We start from the raw sequence: 17,999 nt of genomic DNA, 5'->3' as shown, positions 1-17,999 counted from the left end.
TGAAAAAAAGCAAAATATAATTCAGAACCATGTTATTTTAAAATATGCAAGCTTATATATTAGAGAAGAAATAGGTTTGAGAGGCTGGGGTAGATCCAAGGTTTTTCTGAAAGCTTATACAATTTTGGGAACCTTTTTTTAGAAAAAAATCACAAATGCAAAATTAGGTACAGAACCTTGGAAGGGACCCATGCAAATGTGGTACCCTGAAGCTTAACCTTCATTAGTTTCCTGAGTAGAAATTTTTAGAAGTATCCCTGTAGAAAAATTACACTGCACTTTCCTCATGCTTTAGGCTCAGTTTTTATTAAATTGCAGTGGATCATGAGATTAATGTGGTTGGTCATAACCAGCATGAAAAATTTTGTTAAAAGTTAAAGAAAATAGAAAACACCTGCATAAAGCACACACTGTAAAGATAAAAAAAATGTAGTGTCTGCTAATCCACACACGTAAAGTACATGAATACAGGGTGTTACAATGCAAAATGAATTTTTTTACTATCATACTTTAAAAAGTTCAAAAGTCACTATATTAGTTTCTTCCTTTCAAAACTGCAATTAAAAAAAATTCTTTTTTAATCCTTCAATAGTTTTATAACATTAATTGTCAAAATGGCCCACTGATGAAATTTGTCAAGGACTGAAACCCACAACCAAAGTCAATGGTCAGTAACCAGTGAACAGAGGGGTTGAGTATTGGTAGGATAAACGACAGTAATTTCAATGGGATAGAGGATCATGTGACAAAATTGATCTCTGCAGGGCCTGTGTGCAGATGCCTCTTGGCCATTACCATTCTATGGTTCTGGGGCCTCAAGAAAGGGTTCAGTGCTTTCTATTTTTTTTTTTTTTCTTCATTCTTTTTGAAAGAATGGACCTGTGCCTTCCATACCCCAAACAATTTGCCAGAATCTTAATTTTATATCCTGATGTCCTAGAGTGGGAGATCTGGAGGGAGAATGGGGAACAAAAAGAGAAGAAAAGTGGAATGTATGAAAGTGATAGTATCTGTTCAAGTACATAAAACAAGCTAATATATTGTGAAAAATAGGTCATTCTTCTGCCATTAGTTCCACAATAGCATTCAGAATGGTAACTTTTAAGAAAAATATCTAGATAAATACTGAAAACAAAATTATAAAGGAGTACCACAAACAAAAATACAAAATTATATTGATGTGAACAACAATTAGTTGTCCCTTGAAAGAGATGTTGAAAACTGGACAAATTAAACTCAATTTTCACTAAAAAGTAATAGTATTAAGACATATACGAAGAAGAAAATGCAAACCAGATAAAAATTCACTATTGGAAAATATGATTCTTTCCTGAATCAATCACTATAATGGTTTCAAAAGAAAGGCTCTCTATTATTCCTTCTATATTTAATAGTTTACATACTGTAAGGAAGAACATTCTCTTCTCCTGTATTTATTTTTTTATTTATTAGCATTATGAACTCAGGGATTTTTGTTTCAGCCAATGGGCTATAGTGCACTACAGTCATTACTCATTTTGATGGTTAAATCGTCTTGGATTTGGCCAGAGGGAGCGCTTTCAGGCTGCCTCGTATGATCTTTAAATATGTCCCCATCATCCTGAGCAATTACTTATTTACTGACACTCTGAGACTTTTGCAGGCTCTTCTTAAATTTTCATTGCCCTGGCTTTGAACCGGCTAAAAGCCCTGTTTCCTTTTACTGAGCAAAAATACATAGACTGGATCTGTGCAATGAATGTGCTCCATGCTAGTGAGGATTCATTGCTTCTAGGTCCTTTCAGTAAATACAGAAAGGGAACAAATGGCAATTTCATGTGCTTCAATTCAATAAAAACTCAATTTAAAAAAATCATTTAAAGCATCCATGATCACAATCCAATGCCATAGATTCTTTTCTTGCTTTACTGCATTCTACATTTTTTTCTCCTGTAGTGAGAACCTAGGCTCTCCAATATTATGAATATATTTATTTATTCATTTCCTCAAACCTACCATATTCTCCAAATAATTTTATTTGCCCACCTGTAACATTATGAAAAACAAATCTCCTAAGGAGAGTTGAAGACCTGTCTGGTCTGTCTTTAGACTGAAGGTACAAAGTACTGCATTCAAGAGTTTCTTGGATTGTTTCCTTTTCTTTCAGGATGTTTATTTTACTCATTTGAAACACAAATATATTCATTTATCTACATATAGGAAATTTTAATGTTTTTTTCCCCTTTCATCTATATTGGTTTACTTTTTTTTTTTTAGGAATTTTAGGTTACGAAATGAAAAATATACAGAAGTTTATACTCAGGGAAGTGCTACTTTATGGCAGCTTGATATTATTTCTTAATTCCAAAAAGGAGACACTGATTATGTTTGTAAACTGGTCTGTTTCTCTGGGCTTGATACCCTTTGATTGTATTAGATGCAGCTAAGATGACTTTGATTAAATTATGTTAAGATTAGGGCTTTACTTTGTCATTAAGGCATGCAGGATTAAGTCTCTGCCCCCTTGATAGGCCGATAAAACAGTCACTTATATGGAAGTAGACACAGAGAAGAACACAGAGGAAGAGAGACAGCTCATGAGACACTGCAGAGGCCCCGGGAAGGCAGATGAGCCCGAAAGTCTACAGCTGACTTTGTGAAGAGAACAGAGCAGCTGGTCCTAGAAACAAGCCACAAGGAGAGAGACAAGTCTTAGGTTAGCCTACAGTTGAGACAGGAAGAAGGTGGGAGCCTTAGGAGGAAGAAAGAAGGATGAACCCTTGCAAACGTTGCTCGCCATCTTGCATCAACATGCGACGACAGACTTTGGGTGAGAAAGTACCTCTTATGGTAACTTGAGTTGGAGTCTTTTGAGCCTTAGAACTGTAAGCTTCTACCCCAAATAAATACCCTTTATAAAAACCAACAGATTTCTGGTACTCTGCATCAGTACCCCTTTGGCGGACTAATACATACTTCTTTCCCCATTTTTTACACTTGGTGTCTGCAAGTCTCATAAGGAACAAGATGCTCACACAGTCTCAAACTAATTCCCCACAGATTTTTTATTAATTACAAAGAGGAAACTGATAACTTTACATTGTAGAAATCTGAAATATATTATCTTAACCAAGTAATCAATATTGACAGAATATCTGTAATGGCACCAACTGACCTATTTCTTCTGATGTGATGCATTGAAAAGGATATAATATAACCTAAATTTAATCATGAATAAATATAAAAAAAAAATTTGAGGGGTATTCTACAAAACAATTGACATGTACTCTTCAAAAAAGCCTGAATAACAAAGAAAGGCTAAGAAAACAGTTCCAGATTATTTGAGACTACAGAGACATGGGAAGTAAGTGCAATTTGTGATACTAATTTGAATCTTAGATGAGGGGAAATAATAAAGGTATTATTGGGACAAATGACGAATGTGAATATGGACTATATATTAGAAAATAATATTGTATTTGCTGAATTTAACAACTGCATCATAGCTGTGTAAAAGAATGTTCTTGTTTTTAGAAAACATATTCTGGGGAAGCAGACTTGGCCCAATGGACAGGGTGTCTGCCTACCACATGGGATCCCGTGGTTCAAACCCTGGATCTCCTTGACCAGTGTGGTGCTGGCCCATTTGCAGTGCTGATGCGTGCAAGGAGTGCCATGCCACACAGGGGCGTCCCCCACGTAGGGGAGCCCCACGTGCAAGGAGGGCGCCCCATAAGGAGAGCCGCCCAGCGCAAAAGAAAGTGCAGCCTGCCCAAGAATGGCGTTGCACACACAGAGAGCAGACACAAAAAGATGACACAACAAAAAGAAACACAGATTGCCAGTGCTGCTGATAAAGTGGTCACAGAAGAACACACAGTGAATGGACACAGAGAGCAGACAACTTGGGGGGGGGTGGGGAGGGAGAAGGGGAGAGAAATAAATAAATAAATAAATAAATAAATAAATAAATCTTAAAAAACAAAAAACATATTCTGAACTATTTAGGGATAAAATGACTTGATGTCTGAAATTTAATCTCAAATGGTTCATGAAGAAAATGTTATTCCTCCCTCCCTAAACACACACGTGTAAGGGGGAAGGGAGGTGTAGGGGTGTAGCATCATATTAACAACTGGCGAATCTGAGAAAATAAAACAAGAGTTTTTGTGTTATTTTTGCAAGTTGGAAAAAAGAAAGCAGACCTGAAATACATAATTAAATTCAACCAGTGAACCTTGATTGCATCCTAGATCAAGGGGGAAAAACAGCTATAAAAGATGTTTGGGGACAATTGGGGATATCTGAAAATGGACTGCATATCAGATGATATTATTCAGTGTTAATTTATTAGGCATTTGATAGTGGTATTGTGATTGTGGAAGAGAATATCTTTTTTTTTTTTGAAACAAAAAAGTTGTTTGAATACAATGAAAACAATTTCAATGGCTTCAATGACATCCTGTGTCAACAATGTAGCCGTGCATTAAAAAGCATGTATCTAAAAACTTAACTTGTATTGGTTGCATTGTTTAAAAAAATACCCTAAAAACAAACACAATGCTTTTTCAACAAAAAAATCTAATGAGCATAAAACAAAACCAAAAATTCCACCAAATTCCTGGGCAAAACAACCTATCATCCGATCTTTGTGAATGTTATTTAAGAGTTTCTGAAATGTGAACTGCTTAAAATAAACACAGTAATATAACTAAGTATGCTTTTATTATATTTTTAAAAGTCCTCTACATCTGAGAATCCATTCTATTTTCAAGAATAACTACCAAAATAATTTCAAGCAACATTTCTCAATCAGCAGTCATGTTGCAGTTTTAACTTTTTCTTCTGTTTCCTATTTTCTTATGAATATGGTAATTTAAAAATTGTTTTTAAATACATAATAGGTAAGTACCAATTACCTAAATGTAAACATTTTAAGGGAAATGTTCATCCTATTCTGGTTTAGTTTTAGTTCAACAGACACAGAAGACACAGATCCATTATGTATTTAGGGATACAAACTAATTTTAAGAGGAGTCTATAAAACAACTGTTCAGATAAAATAATTCTAAAAACAATGTATTTCAGAACTTTTTCCTCATTAGCTATTTAAAAATATTTGCACCTGTGTTCCTCTGTTCTCATTCTATTAGCATATATTTAAGACTTGCCTATACAGTTCTTTAAATCACCCTTTCCCTTTCTCTTTTCCCAGGTTTCACTATTAGAGGCACATTTCCAAAACTATAAGAGAACAGGACTGTGATATATATTTTCATCATCCTCATTCTTACTATCAGCAAGGAAAAAAAAGTAATAGTAGCAGTGAACTGATATATTATCTCATTTAATTCTTGCATTAATCCTGTGTGGTATGAATTAAGCTCAATTTTCACAAATCAGAAAATTTTATTGAAGCTACTTGTCCAAGCTCACATAACTAACTGTTAATATTAAAGTTTTACCAACCAAGGCATTATTTTGGGGAAATTAACTTGACAGTGCCTACACACTCAATAAAGTAATATTATTATTAGTTTAACATGTAATTATTATCTGTATTACAAAAGGGATTCTTTGGTAATCCCAATTATTTTCCTTTTCTCCTGGGATTTTTTATTGTCCTAATACCTTAAAATCTCTTCAAATTCATGTCTCTAAAGAGAAGTAGTCCTGAATGACATAAAATGCCAATTTTAAATATAGGGTGAATTACCTTTCATTCTTCAAAATATACCTGTTGATCTTTTTTTTATTTTTTTATTTTTTTAAAGATTTATTTATTTATTTAATTTCCCCCTCTCCCCCGGTTGTCTGTTCTCTGTGTCTATTTGCTGCGTCTTGTTTCTTTGTCCGCTTCTGTTGTCATCAGCAGCACGGGAAGCGTGGGCGGCGCCATTCCTGGGCAGGCTGCACTTTCTTTCGCACTGGGCGGCTCTCCTTATGGGGGCACTCCTTGCGCGTGGGGCTCCCCTACGCGGGGGACACCCCTGCGTGGCACGGCACTCCTTGCACGCATCAGCACTGCGCATGGGCCAGCTCCACACGGGTCAAGGAGGCCCGGGGTTTGAACCGTGGACCTCCCATGTGGTAGACGGACGCCCTAACCACTGGGCCAAGTCCATTTCCCCTGTTGATCTTATAATAAACCAAATAAATATCCATATTCCTCTAGTATACAGAAATTTTTGTTGCATTAAATACAACTCTAAATAATGGAGGGTATTTAACATTTTATCATAGCCCACATAATTAAGACTAAAATGTGGTAACCATTTATCTCTTAGAGTTAATTTAAGTTACACTTAATTTAAGTACTCTACTTAGTGAGCTTATGTGTACCCAGCAATGTAACACTTTTACACTATCTCAGTTATGATGTAAGAATTTTTTAACCTTTTTCAAAGAAAGATAGAGCATATCCAATGAGAACTATAACAGTTTTTTTCTTTCTTCTATTGGTACATTAGTTTCATACTTCTTACATTATTTTGGGTATATTTCTAATTGTGAAAGTCATTTTAAATTCTAAGCATCTCATTTAGGGACACTTGTACAAGAATAATCAATAAACTTTCTTTATGAATACCCTTATTATTTGACAAACACAGGAAAAGCTATACAATATATAAATTCTCAATTGGCCACAACTTACTCCAACCTTTAACTGGCAATGTACTGTGATAGGTCTTTGGTCTTTGAATATTTAGTTTATTTTAACTTATTCTTTCTTTCAGTAACCAGTTTATACACTATTACCTATGCTAGCATTGGTAACTTGAAAAATTAGATTTCTATTTTCATTTCCTTAAAGAGAAAGTAATGAGATATCTATATTCACCACCAAATACTTCGCTATAGGGAAAAAATGATATACAGGCATAAAGGATATATCTACTTAATGTGAGTTGAACTCTGTATTGGTGACTGATCTTTCTTATTGAAAATCTAATCACTGCTTCAAAAGTCTGATTACAGTTAAAAATCCACATCTGACAACATGAAATCAGTGTGCTATGAGATTTAAAGGCTGACAAAAAAGCACGATAGTTATATTTTTTAAATTAAGGCTAGACATTTTTCTCCTTGGTAGCTGTATTCCCAAATAAAACTAAAAGTAAATGTAAATTAATAGGAGGTACAACAAAGATTATTTTTTCCTCAAGAAATGATACCTCCCAGAAATAAACTTCAATGTAATATGCTAGGTTTTGTAGAATCTAGGATGATTCCAATAAATTTTAAAACCTAGGAATTGTTTAAAAATTCCTCCCAATTTCATAGATTTCCAACTGCCAAGAGTATAAATGACATTTTTATAATATTAAATTATGATGGGGCTTAAAATTTTTAAATCCCAAAGTTTAAAAAACTGAAAACCTTTTGTTTTTAAAGGAACATATACTGAAACTCTTAATATGGAATTATACTGTATAGTACTCACCATTTGATGCTGATGAACATGGAGTCAACAAACTAAGTGGGGAAAAATGTTGTCTGTTAAAGTTAGCAGCTGTGGGTGTTCCTCCAAGGGGTGCCCCAGGTCCATACATTTGACCTCCTGAAAGGTTTGAGGCAAAGTTTCCCAAATGTGTAGAAGAAGGTGTTACAGAACCATACGGTGGGTCCATATTGACAATACCTATAATATAGGACATTATAATCATTTATAATAGTTTAACCCCAGGAGATAAAATTGTCTAAAATTCTAAGAGGCTCCAAACATATAATATGTTATTAAAGAAATTTCTCTTTGGTAACTTCTTTCAGTCCATTGATTCCTAATTTCTCCTGTTTTTACAAAGGAATAATTACCAAGGAAAATATTTTAATATTTAATATATATATGATATTTTAACTATTATAGACTACATTTAGATTTAATATCAATATTGCAATTTAAATAGGCTTAATGGCCAAGGAGTTTTAATAAAGTTCACCTATAAAAAGCTGCAGGAAGGGAAAAAAAAAGTGTGTGTGTCTGTGTATGGGTGAGGTGTGTGTGAGTATGTCTCTACAATGGGAGAGATTTGACGATAAATACCTTAACCAAGTGGCCATACTTTACACAGCTTATAGTGGCACAATTTGTCACTAAGTGTCTCCCGACAGAATGCAGTGGGAGATTCAAACCCTGACCTATTTGATGCTCTTGCCCGAAATGTTTGCCCTGAATCTAGTTGTGAGGAAACAGAAAAATCAGAAATGTGGGACATTCTGCAAGAAAAGTTGGACTCTTCAAATATTCTGTGCCAAGAAGAACAGAAAGAGGTGGTAGGATGGTCTAGACTGAGAGAGACTGAAGAGACACATGAACTAAAGACAATGCCTGAACCTTGAATGGATCCTGGATCAAAAGAAAAATAAAAGAAAAACAGGCATAAAGGATATATTGGGGATAATGGTACTGTGTGTTGAGGGCTGCTACTGAATTAATTTAACAGTGTAGCTGTGAAGGCAAATATCACTGTTTTGGACAGATGCATGGCAAAGTATTTAGGGATGAAGTAGCTATATGTGTGAAATATACTTTTCCATGATTTGAAAAAACACGAGGAGAATAAGGAAAGAAATAAAGGGGGCAAAAGGAGTGGGGGAGAAGGAGGAAAAAGGGCAAAGGGGTATAAAGAAGGGGAGAGACAGAGATACCGGTAAGAGCAAAGAAGACAGGGGAAGAGGAGAAAAGAGAAAGGGGGTTTGAGAAGATTTAAGATAGGAGAACTAAGTGAGAGTATAGATATTTACTATTCAGTTTATTCTGTTTCCTAAAATTTTTTTGTGGTTTAAACATTTTTAAAATAAAAAAAACCTGAAAACAGATTTGAGTCTAAAATATAAATGTATGGATTATTTACATAAGTTGGTTAAACAAAGAAAGAAAAATGTGCATGGAACACAAAAGGAATTAAGAAAAAATTAGAGAAAATAGAATAAAATAGAACTGGATCTAGAAATAGAACTAGGATATGGAAGAGGTTTAGAAGAACATATCTACTAAAAAAATGGAATTTAAAAATATTTCCCATGTAGTAGCATATGATGACCATTTAAAGTATAATTTTATCTGTTTAATTGTTTTAAAACTCAAGAGAAATTGCTTTTGAAAACATAAATATATATTTCAATCAACTTCTGGCTAAGAAATATTAACTGACCAAGTTCATTACATTTATTTATGTTAGAGAAATACACAAAAATAACATCCAGTTCCCACTAAACTTGGAAATTTTAATGGCAAAATGTAATCTCTACATCAGTACAGATAAGGGGTTGGCAATCTTCCTGTAAAGCGCAAAATATATATGTTAGGCTTTGCGGGTCACATGTTCTCTGTCCCAAAAGTACTCAACTCTGGGATTATAGTGTGAAAGAATAAATAATGAGTAATGAACACATATGGCTATGTTCCAAAAAGAATTTACGTCCTGAACTGGATCTAATAATGGAGGAGAAAATGCTCAAAAGGACATTATTGGGACCAACTGAAAAATGGAATATGAATTATATGCTTTATGTCAATTTTATATTTCTTTTAAATGGTACAGATTATAATGAGTGTAACAAACTGTTAATTATGGATTTGATTGTAGCTGAAACGGGTAGTCTAGGGAGATTAACGTTAATTGGAGGGCAGCTGGAGGATAATATACAGAAAGTATAACAATGATTTTGGCTGTAGATGAGGTTAAAAATATAAATATGGGAATGTTCTACTACAAGGTATTAAGAATATGGTGTTACATGGGAAAAATATAACTAATTTAATTTATAGACTATATTTAACAATAATATAGTATTTTTGAACAAGAGCAAAGAAGGTATTACATCAATGCTAAAGGTAAAAAAAACCCGAATATGGCATTTAGTTTTATGAGATATGAATATAATTAAGCATTTTTTTCCTCTTCTTTATTTTCTTCATTAACAAGAAGACCTTGATCATGTCATTTACCCAATCTGTGCTTATCTGCAAATCTTTCTGAACACTGGAGGAACAATTAGGTTTTTAGGATTAGATGAGATGAAAGAACCTGGACATAACTTTTCAACCTGTTCTCAAGTATATAGAAGATAGATGGACAGATAGAGAGATATGAAATTTAAATTCTATAGAATGTCTTGCATCAGAAAATATGCTTTTTTTTCATCCAATAAAAATGTGAAAAAACAGGAGTAGGCTGTTTTTGATCAGCAGGCCATTGTTTGTCAATCTCTGGCATAGATCATCTTTAATTACTAAAAATGCTCATATTAAAAAGAAAGAGTACCTCCTGAGAGCCTCCTTTTGCTCAAACATGGCCTCTCTCTAAACTGAACTCAGCATATAAATGTATTACCTTCCCCCCAGCATGGCACATGACTCCTGGGGATAAGCCTCCCTGGCACTGAGATATTACTACCAAGCACCAACTAGCAATGCAACTGGAAATAGACCTTGACCAAAAGGGGGAAAGGGTAAAGACAAATGAGTTTATATGGTTAAAAGACTTCAAAGTGAGGCAGGAAGTTACACTTATGTATATCTCAGCAGGATCTCATTGACTGCCAAAATAAATATTGCCTCAAATAGTGGAGATATCCAGACACTATAGGCAGGGCAGACAGCTCAGGAGCTTAGTGCTCTGTCAGTAGGCCCTACTTGGGAACTAATGCTCCCCAGTGTGCCAGAATTGGATTCAGTTGTGATTTGCCTACACATGGCTCTTCTGCCCCTTCTATTTGAACCTATAGTTAGTGTTAGAATTGACTGGTGTATATCCAAGAGACTTAAATCTTTGGGCTGTCCATGTGCCAGCTGGGCCCTAAATCTCAAGAGAGTTGCAATACCTACTGTCCAGTTCATTGGACTCACCAAGGACAACAAACAAGGAAATGATGATGGGCAACTACCATTCCAAAGAATAGAGAGAGCCTGCAATTGCAAGCAAGACAGTCCAATCCATGGTCTTATGGGATCTAAGGCCCTCTCAATTAGAGGCAGAGTGCGCATCACCATCCCAGAATTCACAGGATTGGGGAATGAATGGTGAACTAGAGTAGACTTACTAGTATTCTAGTATAGACTCACTGTGATTCTAGCAATGAAAGAACTTTTATCATTGATGCGGAGGCAGTAGCCACTGGAGGCTCTGAAGGAAGGGAGAGGGAAAAACATGTGTAATAGGTGACATTTTTGGGACTGGGAATTGTCCTGAATGACAGACATTGCAATGACAGATACAAGCTATTATACATCTTGCCATAACTTACAAAATTGTGTGGGAGAGTGCAAACTACCATGTAAACTATAAATCATGCTTAGTGTGCCAATGCTCCAAAATATGTTCATAAATTGTAACAAATGTACCGCACTAATGCACTAATGAAGGATGTTGTTAATGTGGGAGGGGTTGGGAATGAGGCCTATGAGAATCTCCTATATTTTTTATGTAACATTTATGTAATTTAAGTATCTTTTAAAAAAAATGAAAAAATATATTAAAAAAAAAAAAAAGAAAAAGAATAGGGAGCACATGTGGCTCAAGCAGTTGAGAGTCTGTTTCCCACATGGGAGGTTCTGGGTTCAGATCCTAGTGCCTCCGAAAAACAAACAGAAAAAACAAACAACAAGCAAACAAATGAAAAAACCAACTTAAGGGAGCCAGTGGGCTCAATTGTTGAATGCTGGCTTCCTACATATGAGGTTCTGGGTTCAATCCCTGGTATCTCCAAAAAAAAAAGCTCTAGGGGAACTTGTGTAGCTCAGTGGTTGAGCACCTTCTTCAAGGTCAAGGGTTCATTCAATGAATGGTGAACTAGAGTTCACCCAGTACCTCCTTTAAAAAAAAATAAAAAGAAATAGCTCTAAATGCAACTTATCAGAAAACCCTGTGAAATCTATATAACATCTGTAGTCTAATTAACAATATTGTACCAATGTTAATTTCTTAGTTTTGATAAATGGACTAGCTTATGGAAGATGTTTAGATTAGGGAAAGCTAAGTAAAGGGCAGATGGGAACTCTTCTGTACAGCTCTCATTATTTCAAAATTAAACACACACACACACACAAAACAATAAGTTACTACAGAAGATCCTTAGATTCTCTTTATAAATACCAGCACTGCCCAACTGAACGTTCTGTGATAACTGAAGTATTCTATATCTGAGTTGTCCACTATGGTAGCTACTAGCCATATATGCCTTTTGAGTACCTGAAACTGAGCACTCCTAGTGCTGCTGAGGAGATGAATTTTTAAATTTATTTATTTCAATTAATTTAACTTTAAATAGCATATATGGTTACTGGTTACTGGCTACTGTATTAGCAGTGCAGCTCTATATTCTTCCCCATTATTTTAAAAATAATACAATCAGCAAAGGAAATCAAATTTTAAAAATAATTGTTAATTATTCTGTATTTGAAATAAAAGCAAACCTTGATGTCATTACCTTACTAAATTAAAACATAAACATTTTTTTTAATGTTAAGAAAGAAAAAAAGAATGCCTGAAAAAAATTATTTCTGGGAAATTCAAGATAAAATCCACTGTAACTTTCAAAAGATTTCAAAAATTAATAATTCCATACTAAACATACAACACACATAATACTCACAATAGTGTTTGAGTGAAATGAATATAAGGATCTCTGTTTGTATGGCCCAGTCATAAAGTAAAAGCACTAAAAAATAACCCAGAGTTTTAATATCATCAACATCAATGAGTAGCTGCAGAATGTCAGAAATTACATACGCTCACCTGAGGGACTTGGAGCGGGTCTCTGTAATGGTGGTCTAAAACCTGGAGCTTTGGAAGTATCAGGCTGATGATGTAAAGGATCTGAATTTGGCAAATATGAGGATTTTCCTGATAGCATAGATTCTGGTGTTGACTGAGATGAAACAACAGATCCTCCCCAGAAGGCATGAGCAGAAGTAGGATTGTTTTCAAACAATGTGCTAAAGGGCCCAAATGGTAAAGGGGCACTGAAATTGGGAGCAATAGGCTTATTTGCTGGATGCACTGAATTCTGACAAGCACTTTGTGTACTTAAGGTTGAAGGTAGCTGGACAGATGAAGGAACACTGTGAGGTCTTTTAATGTGATTGACACTGAGGACTGCAACAGATGAATTTTGCACTGAAGCTGGATTCTTGTGAGAAGCATTTGTGCCATGAGAGGGAGGTCTAATAGCAGGGGTTTCCATTTTAGGAGCAGGCTGGGAGCATCCCATTTGTGTCTGAGGCATAGGGTAAGTCACTGGGGCAGTAGAAGGCACTGCCACTGAAGCAGAACTTGTTGTTACTAAAGGAGGAACAGTCATTCTAACTTCCGGGGGAGGAACCTGAGACTGCTGGAGAGGTGGTCTTGGCTCCTGAGAAACAGATCCCGGAGGCTGCTGTTGAGTAGAATGAACTGATGAATTCCCAGAAGAACTGCTGTTGTTTGGAGGTCTGCTGTTTGCTGTTTCTACTACTGGTGGACTACCTGCTTCCTGTTCAGAGGAAGAGGCCCCTTTATTTGGAGATGCTGTTCCACAATCCAAAGGGCTACTTCTAGAAACTCCTCCTGGCTGGGCTGGTGGTGATGGGGAAGATGGGGATGATACTGGGTAGTGTTCTTTGGCAGTAGGCATAGGATATGTGGCATTTGTGGGTGCAGTGCTATTGTTGCTTGCTGTGGTTGTGACTGTTGTGGTGGTAGCATTGGATGTCTTAACAACTGTGACAAAAAGCTGCCGTCTGACAGAAGGTGAACTTGGACTGCCATTTGTAGATGTACCAGGCACCGTTGAAACTGATGAACTGGTTGTAGTTGTTGGACTTGAAGTTAAAGAACCTGCTGAATTCACCTGAGAACCACTGCTATTCTGATTGCTATGGCGAGGCACCAAGTGAGGCTTAGGCGAGTTAGTAGCTCTGGCAGGGCTCAAAGGCCTGACAGGAAAAGGACCCCAAGTGGATTGAGCTGGTGGAAAAGTTCCTCCAAAGTGGGTCATGGGCAACCTTGGTGGACGGATCTGCTGGAAAGTCTGAGCAGCAAGCAAAGCATGTGCAAACTGAGGAGGAGGATATGCTAATGGAAGAGAAACTGGAAAGCCAGGCCTCACATTATTCACTGGGTTTTTAATGGTTTTGTGATTAGATGCAGAAGAAATTGCAGGCACAGTGAGTGCTGTGGCAGTTTGAGATGTTGATGACAGAGCTACAGTTGTCATTTTAATTCCCATTAAGGAACTGTTAGCAGCAGAGGTGGTAGGGGCTGATGACCCTATTTTGGAATTTGCTGAGGAGCTTTTCAAACGATTCTTTGGAATAAGTTCATCAATTTCTTTGTCTGGATCCTTGATCAGAGCATTGATCAACTGAGTTGCTTGTCTTGTTGATTCAGTGCCACCCCTATAAATTGACCAAAAAAAAAAAAATTAGGCACAATTTTCCTACTTTTTAATATGTATAGCTTTTATAATATGTATGGCTTAAATTCACTCAGGTATATGTGTACATGTGTATACACATATAAGAACAGATAACAAAAGTTAATAGCAGTTTTCTGATTATTCTTGAGGTCTTCTGCAAACAAAAGCGACAAATTGCCCTGAAGTACCAAGAATAGTAAATAATTTCTTTTTTTCAAAAATATATTTTATGGTTGTCTCTTTATACTAAGGAACCATTTTCCTACTGTACATTACAGTTGTAGTTAGAAAAACCACTGCACTTAAAAGTGCATGTAATCCATTATTATTGAAATTATTTGTAATTACTGTAAACAATTTAGCAATACTAAAAACAATACAAGTTAAACAAGGAAAATAATAGAACTAAGAAAATGGAATTTCATCTTAAATGATGAAATTTGTAGTAGACCCAGTCTACTACATATTCATTAGGGTTTCTCTATTAGCAGAATAATTATTATCAAAATGAGATCTCAAAACGAGGCAGGAATCCTGATAATGACAACAATGACCGTATGTCAAACCTGGGTGTTGCATCTTCAGGCAAATATTGGAAGGAAAGCGTTAGGGAAACCCTAAAGGAGAAATTACCCATAAAGGGCATCTGCTTCCCTCTTCTCTAGATAGGGCAGGTTGTGGCTACCCAACTATCCCAGGAGAGGAAAACAACAGAGGAAGAGAAGAGAATGAGTAGAACAGGGAGCTGGCTAATTACCTCCTTCCTTCTGAGGTAGGCTATAACCATCAGCCTTTCTATAAACTACAAAGTGACACACGCCTCTCCCAAACACACATAAAACTGCCATCCAAAAGCATATGGAACTTTTCCAAAGAAACTTGGATTTACTTTAAACTCATTAAGTAAAGTTTCTTATATCCTTATGATTTCTTAGAATACCATCTTATTTTAAGGATATTTAGGCAGAGATATGTCCAGTGAATTATTCAAAGTAAATACATTTTCACTTCAGATTTAAACCTATTAATGAGCTCACATTCCAAGGCTACAATCTTAGAATAAACCGCAAATGCCAATATAAAAGATGGAAACATACTGCTTAAAATGTATTAGAAACTCACTCCTTCTTAAAAATTTCAGAACAAGTATGTCACATGAACAACTTACATATGTAAAAGATAACCCAAACTTTTCGCCCACATGAAACAAAAATGCCTTTAAAGCCCTTTAAAACACTTTACAAGAGCAGAATATTAACTGGAGAAAAAACTACAAAAGCTATCTTCTCAAATACTAATAAAATTCTCATTAAAAAAAAATTATGTTATTAAATTCAAAGTTCCATTGAAAACTAAATGGCTATATTTTATCATATTATAGTGCAATAAAACAGAAAGGAAGAAAACATAGGAGAAAATTTTGCCTTATAGTTATTATCCGGTCCCCTGTCTTGTCTTTCTGCTTATCGATATCTATGTGTGCACCAGTAAATTCCCGAATAGCATTGATATTACAGCCTCCTCTTCCAATCACTCTGGATATTACAGTTGATGGAACAGATACTTTTTTTGACCTGTTTAAAAAAGAAATTACAAAATAAATTAGGATAAATAATTAACATCAATGATATGATTAAAACAAGGGAAGAGTGTTCACTAAAACATGTTTCTGGAAATATAGAGTAGATTATTAGTGAATAAGCGTCTATCTATTCTCATTAAAGGTGAAGAGATAGGAGGTAATGAGGAGCAAAAATAAATAAGTAAATAAATAGAAGAGTTACAATAGCTTCTCGTCTCATTACCAAAGATTGTTTTCCTTTCATCCTTCACTTAAGAAATAAATACCTGTAAAGCACCAACCATGTACACATGCACTGTGCTAATATAAATACTAATGGCAAATAAGATAGGCATGGGTTCCTTCCCATATATATTGACTATCTAGACAAATGAAAATGACAACCCATGTCATGAGCATTCTAACATGGATAGCAAACAGGTACACTGGTATGGGGTATCTATTCTAGTTTGAGCAGTCATGAAAGGTTTCCCTTTGGTGCCTTTGGTGTTATACTCACATTCTTCTCTTTATTTCCTCATATCTAACTAAAAGGATGATGGTATTAAAAATTCATTGTTTCCCTGCATTTTTCTAGAGGCATTAAAATGATTACCCACAAATATAGAAAAATCACTAAAGAATGTTTAGTAGTGTGAGAAAAAAGAAAAGCCTATTGGAATTCTAGAATGCAAAATTCATCTAACACTTGTGAATTACAATATAATCTTAACCATTTAAATTTATAATCTTAACCATATAAGTTTCTGAAAAGTTTGAATTTAATAATACTTCTAAAAGATATATAGTATAACTATAAATCAAGCCAGTTATCCTTTAAAGAATAAATAATGTATTATTTATTTAGAATGGTAGATTAACATTCAAATTAAAATGTTATCTTTTTTAAAAGACAGGGTATAATCCCTGCCTGTTAATACACACAACTAAATTACCTGACAGTTCCTTTTTCCCTAAAGGGCACAGTAATCAACCAGTGATCATTTTCAAATTAGTTAAGAATTTCTACACCACAATGTAAAATACATGCAGAAAAACTGAATCACCTTACTTTTGTATAGAGAGTAGTCTGATGTTGTGGTGAATAATTTCAATAGTGTTATGTGAATGAGTGTGTGATAAAGATGAGATATAGAATAGGAAGGACAGGGAAGGAGGGAGAGAGAGAGACTGACTTTAGTCCCAAAATATGATAAAACTGTATAGTACATTTTGGGTTTAATAGTAAAAACTTTGGTTCATTATAGTTCATGTTTCGAATACTCAATTTCTTGGTGGAATTCCTGGCAAGTTCTTTAAAATAGGTAATCCAAAACTAATAATGTGTCACATCCCTTCTGGGTTTGATACCTTACCACCCAGTGATTTCTGGAATACTATGTTCTTACTTTTCATGTGATACATTATTTAAAAATTCCAAACAAAAAATAGTAAAACATTTTAATCTTAAAATCCTTGAGAGAAATAGAGGTATCCCATGACTTAAAAACAGGATTAGTTCAATAATTTAAAACCAATCTTATTCATTCCTCACGTATGTACTAAATGTCTACCACCCACAAGTTGAATAAGACAATCTGTGACCTTAAAGAATCAAGACAAGTTCTAACTAGGCCCCAAAAATTATAGGGGCAAAGGAGATACCATAAGTATCTAACTTTTTATGTAAAATCTCCCAATTTTCCAAGTAATAACATGTAATGCATTTACTCTAAAATATGGTTAAAATTACCTCTATTGGCCAGATTCAGCTTTGGGCCACCAGTTTGTTTGCAATCTTTGGAAGAGTATGAAGAATTTAACTACACTTCACAGTGAAATCTAGTACATAAAAAGAGTGAGAAAAAAACCAAAGAAACACTCACCTTCTTACAACTTCTTTCCATCCTTCTTCCCTCTTTTGTCCACGCTTAGGACTTGCCACTGTTAACTTGCCATTTGGAGAGGAAAGGGGAGATGGACCAGACTTTGTGCAAGTGGACAGGGAATTACTGGTTACTTCACTGACAGTCTCTGACAATCTTTAACAGAGGGGAAA

At 35.1% G+C, this 17,999-nt stretch overlaps 1 protein-coding gene across 16 annotated transcripts in view; it reads right to left on the bottom strand.

Annotated features, from left to right (window-relative positions):
• The window catches only part of ANKRD17 (ankyrin repeat domain 17), a 178,870-nt gene that overhangs the window by 13,371 nt on the left and 147,500 nt on the right, over positions 1-17,999 (bottom strand). For all 16 annotated transcript variants that reach the window (XM_058297160.2, XM_058297143.2, XM_004479686.5 and 13 more), the window contains 4 exons: positions 17,827-17,982; positions 15,804-15,953; positions 12,720-14,359; positions 7,424-7,621 (listed from right to left, as the gene is read on the bottom strand). In XM_058297160.2, the coding sequence (XP_058153143.1) occupies positions 7,424-7,621; positions 12,720-14,359; positions 15,804-15,953; positions 17,827-17,982 (2,144 nt within the window). The remainder of the gene's footprint in view (positions 1-7,423; positions 7,622-12,719; positions 14,360-15,803; positions 15,954-17,826; positions 17,983-17,999) is intronic.

Source organism: Dasypus novemcinctus, chromosome 1 (genome assembly GCF_030445035.2).
Source record: "Dasypus novemcinctus isolate mDasNov1 chromosome 1, mDasNov1.1.hap2, whole genome shotgun sequence".
NCBI lineage: Eukaryota > Metazoa > Chordata > Mammalia > Cingulata > Dasypodidae > Dasypus > Dasypus novemcinctus.
This window is presented reverse-complemented; position numbering and strand designations above follow the sequence as displayed.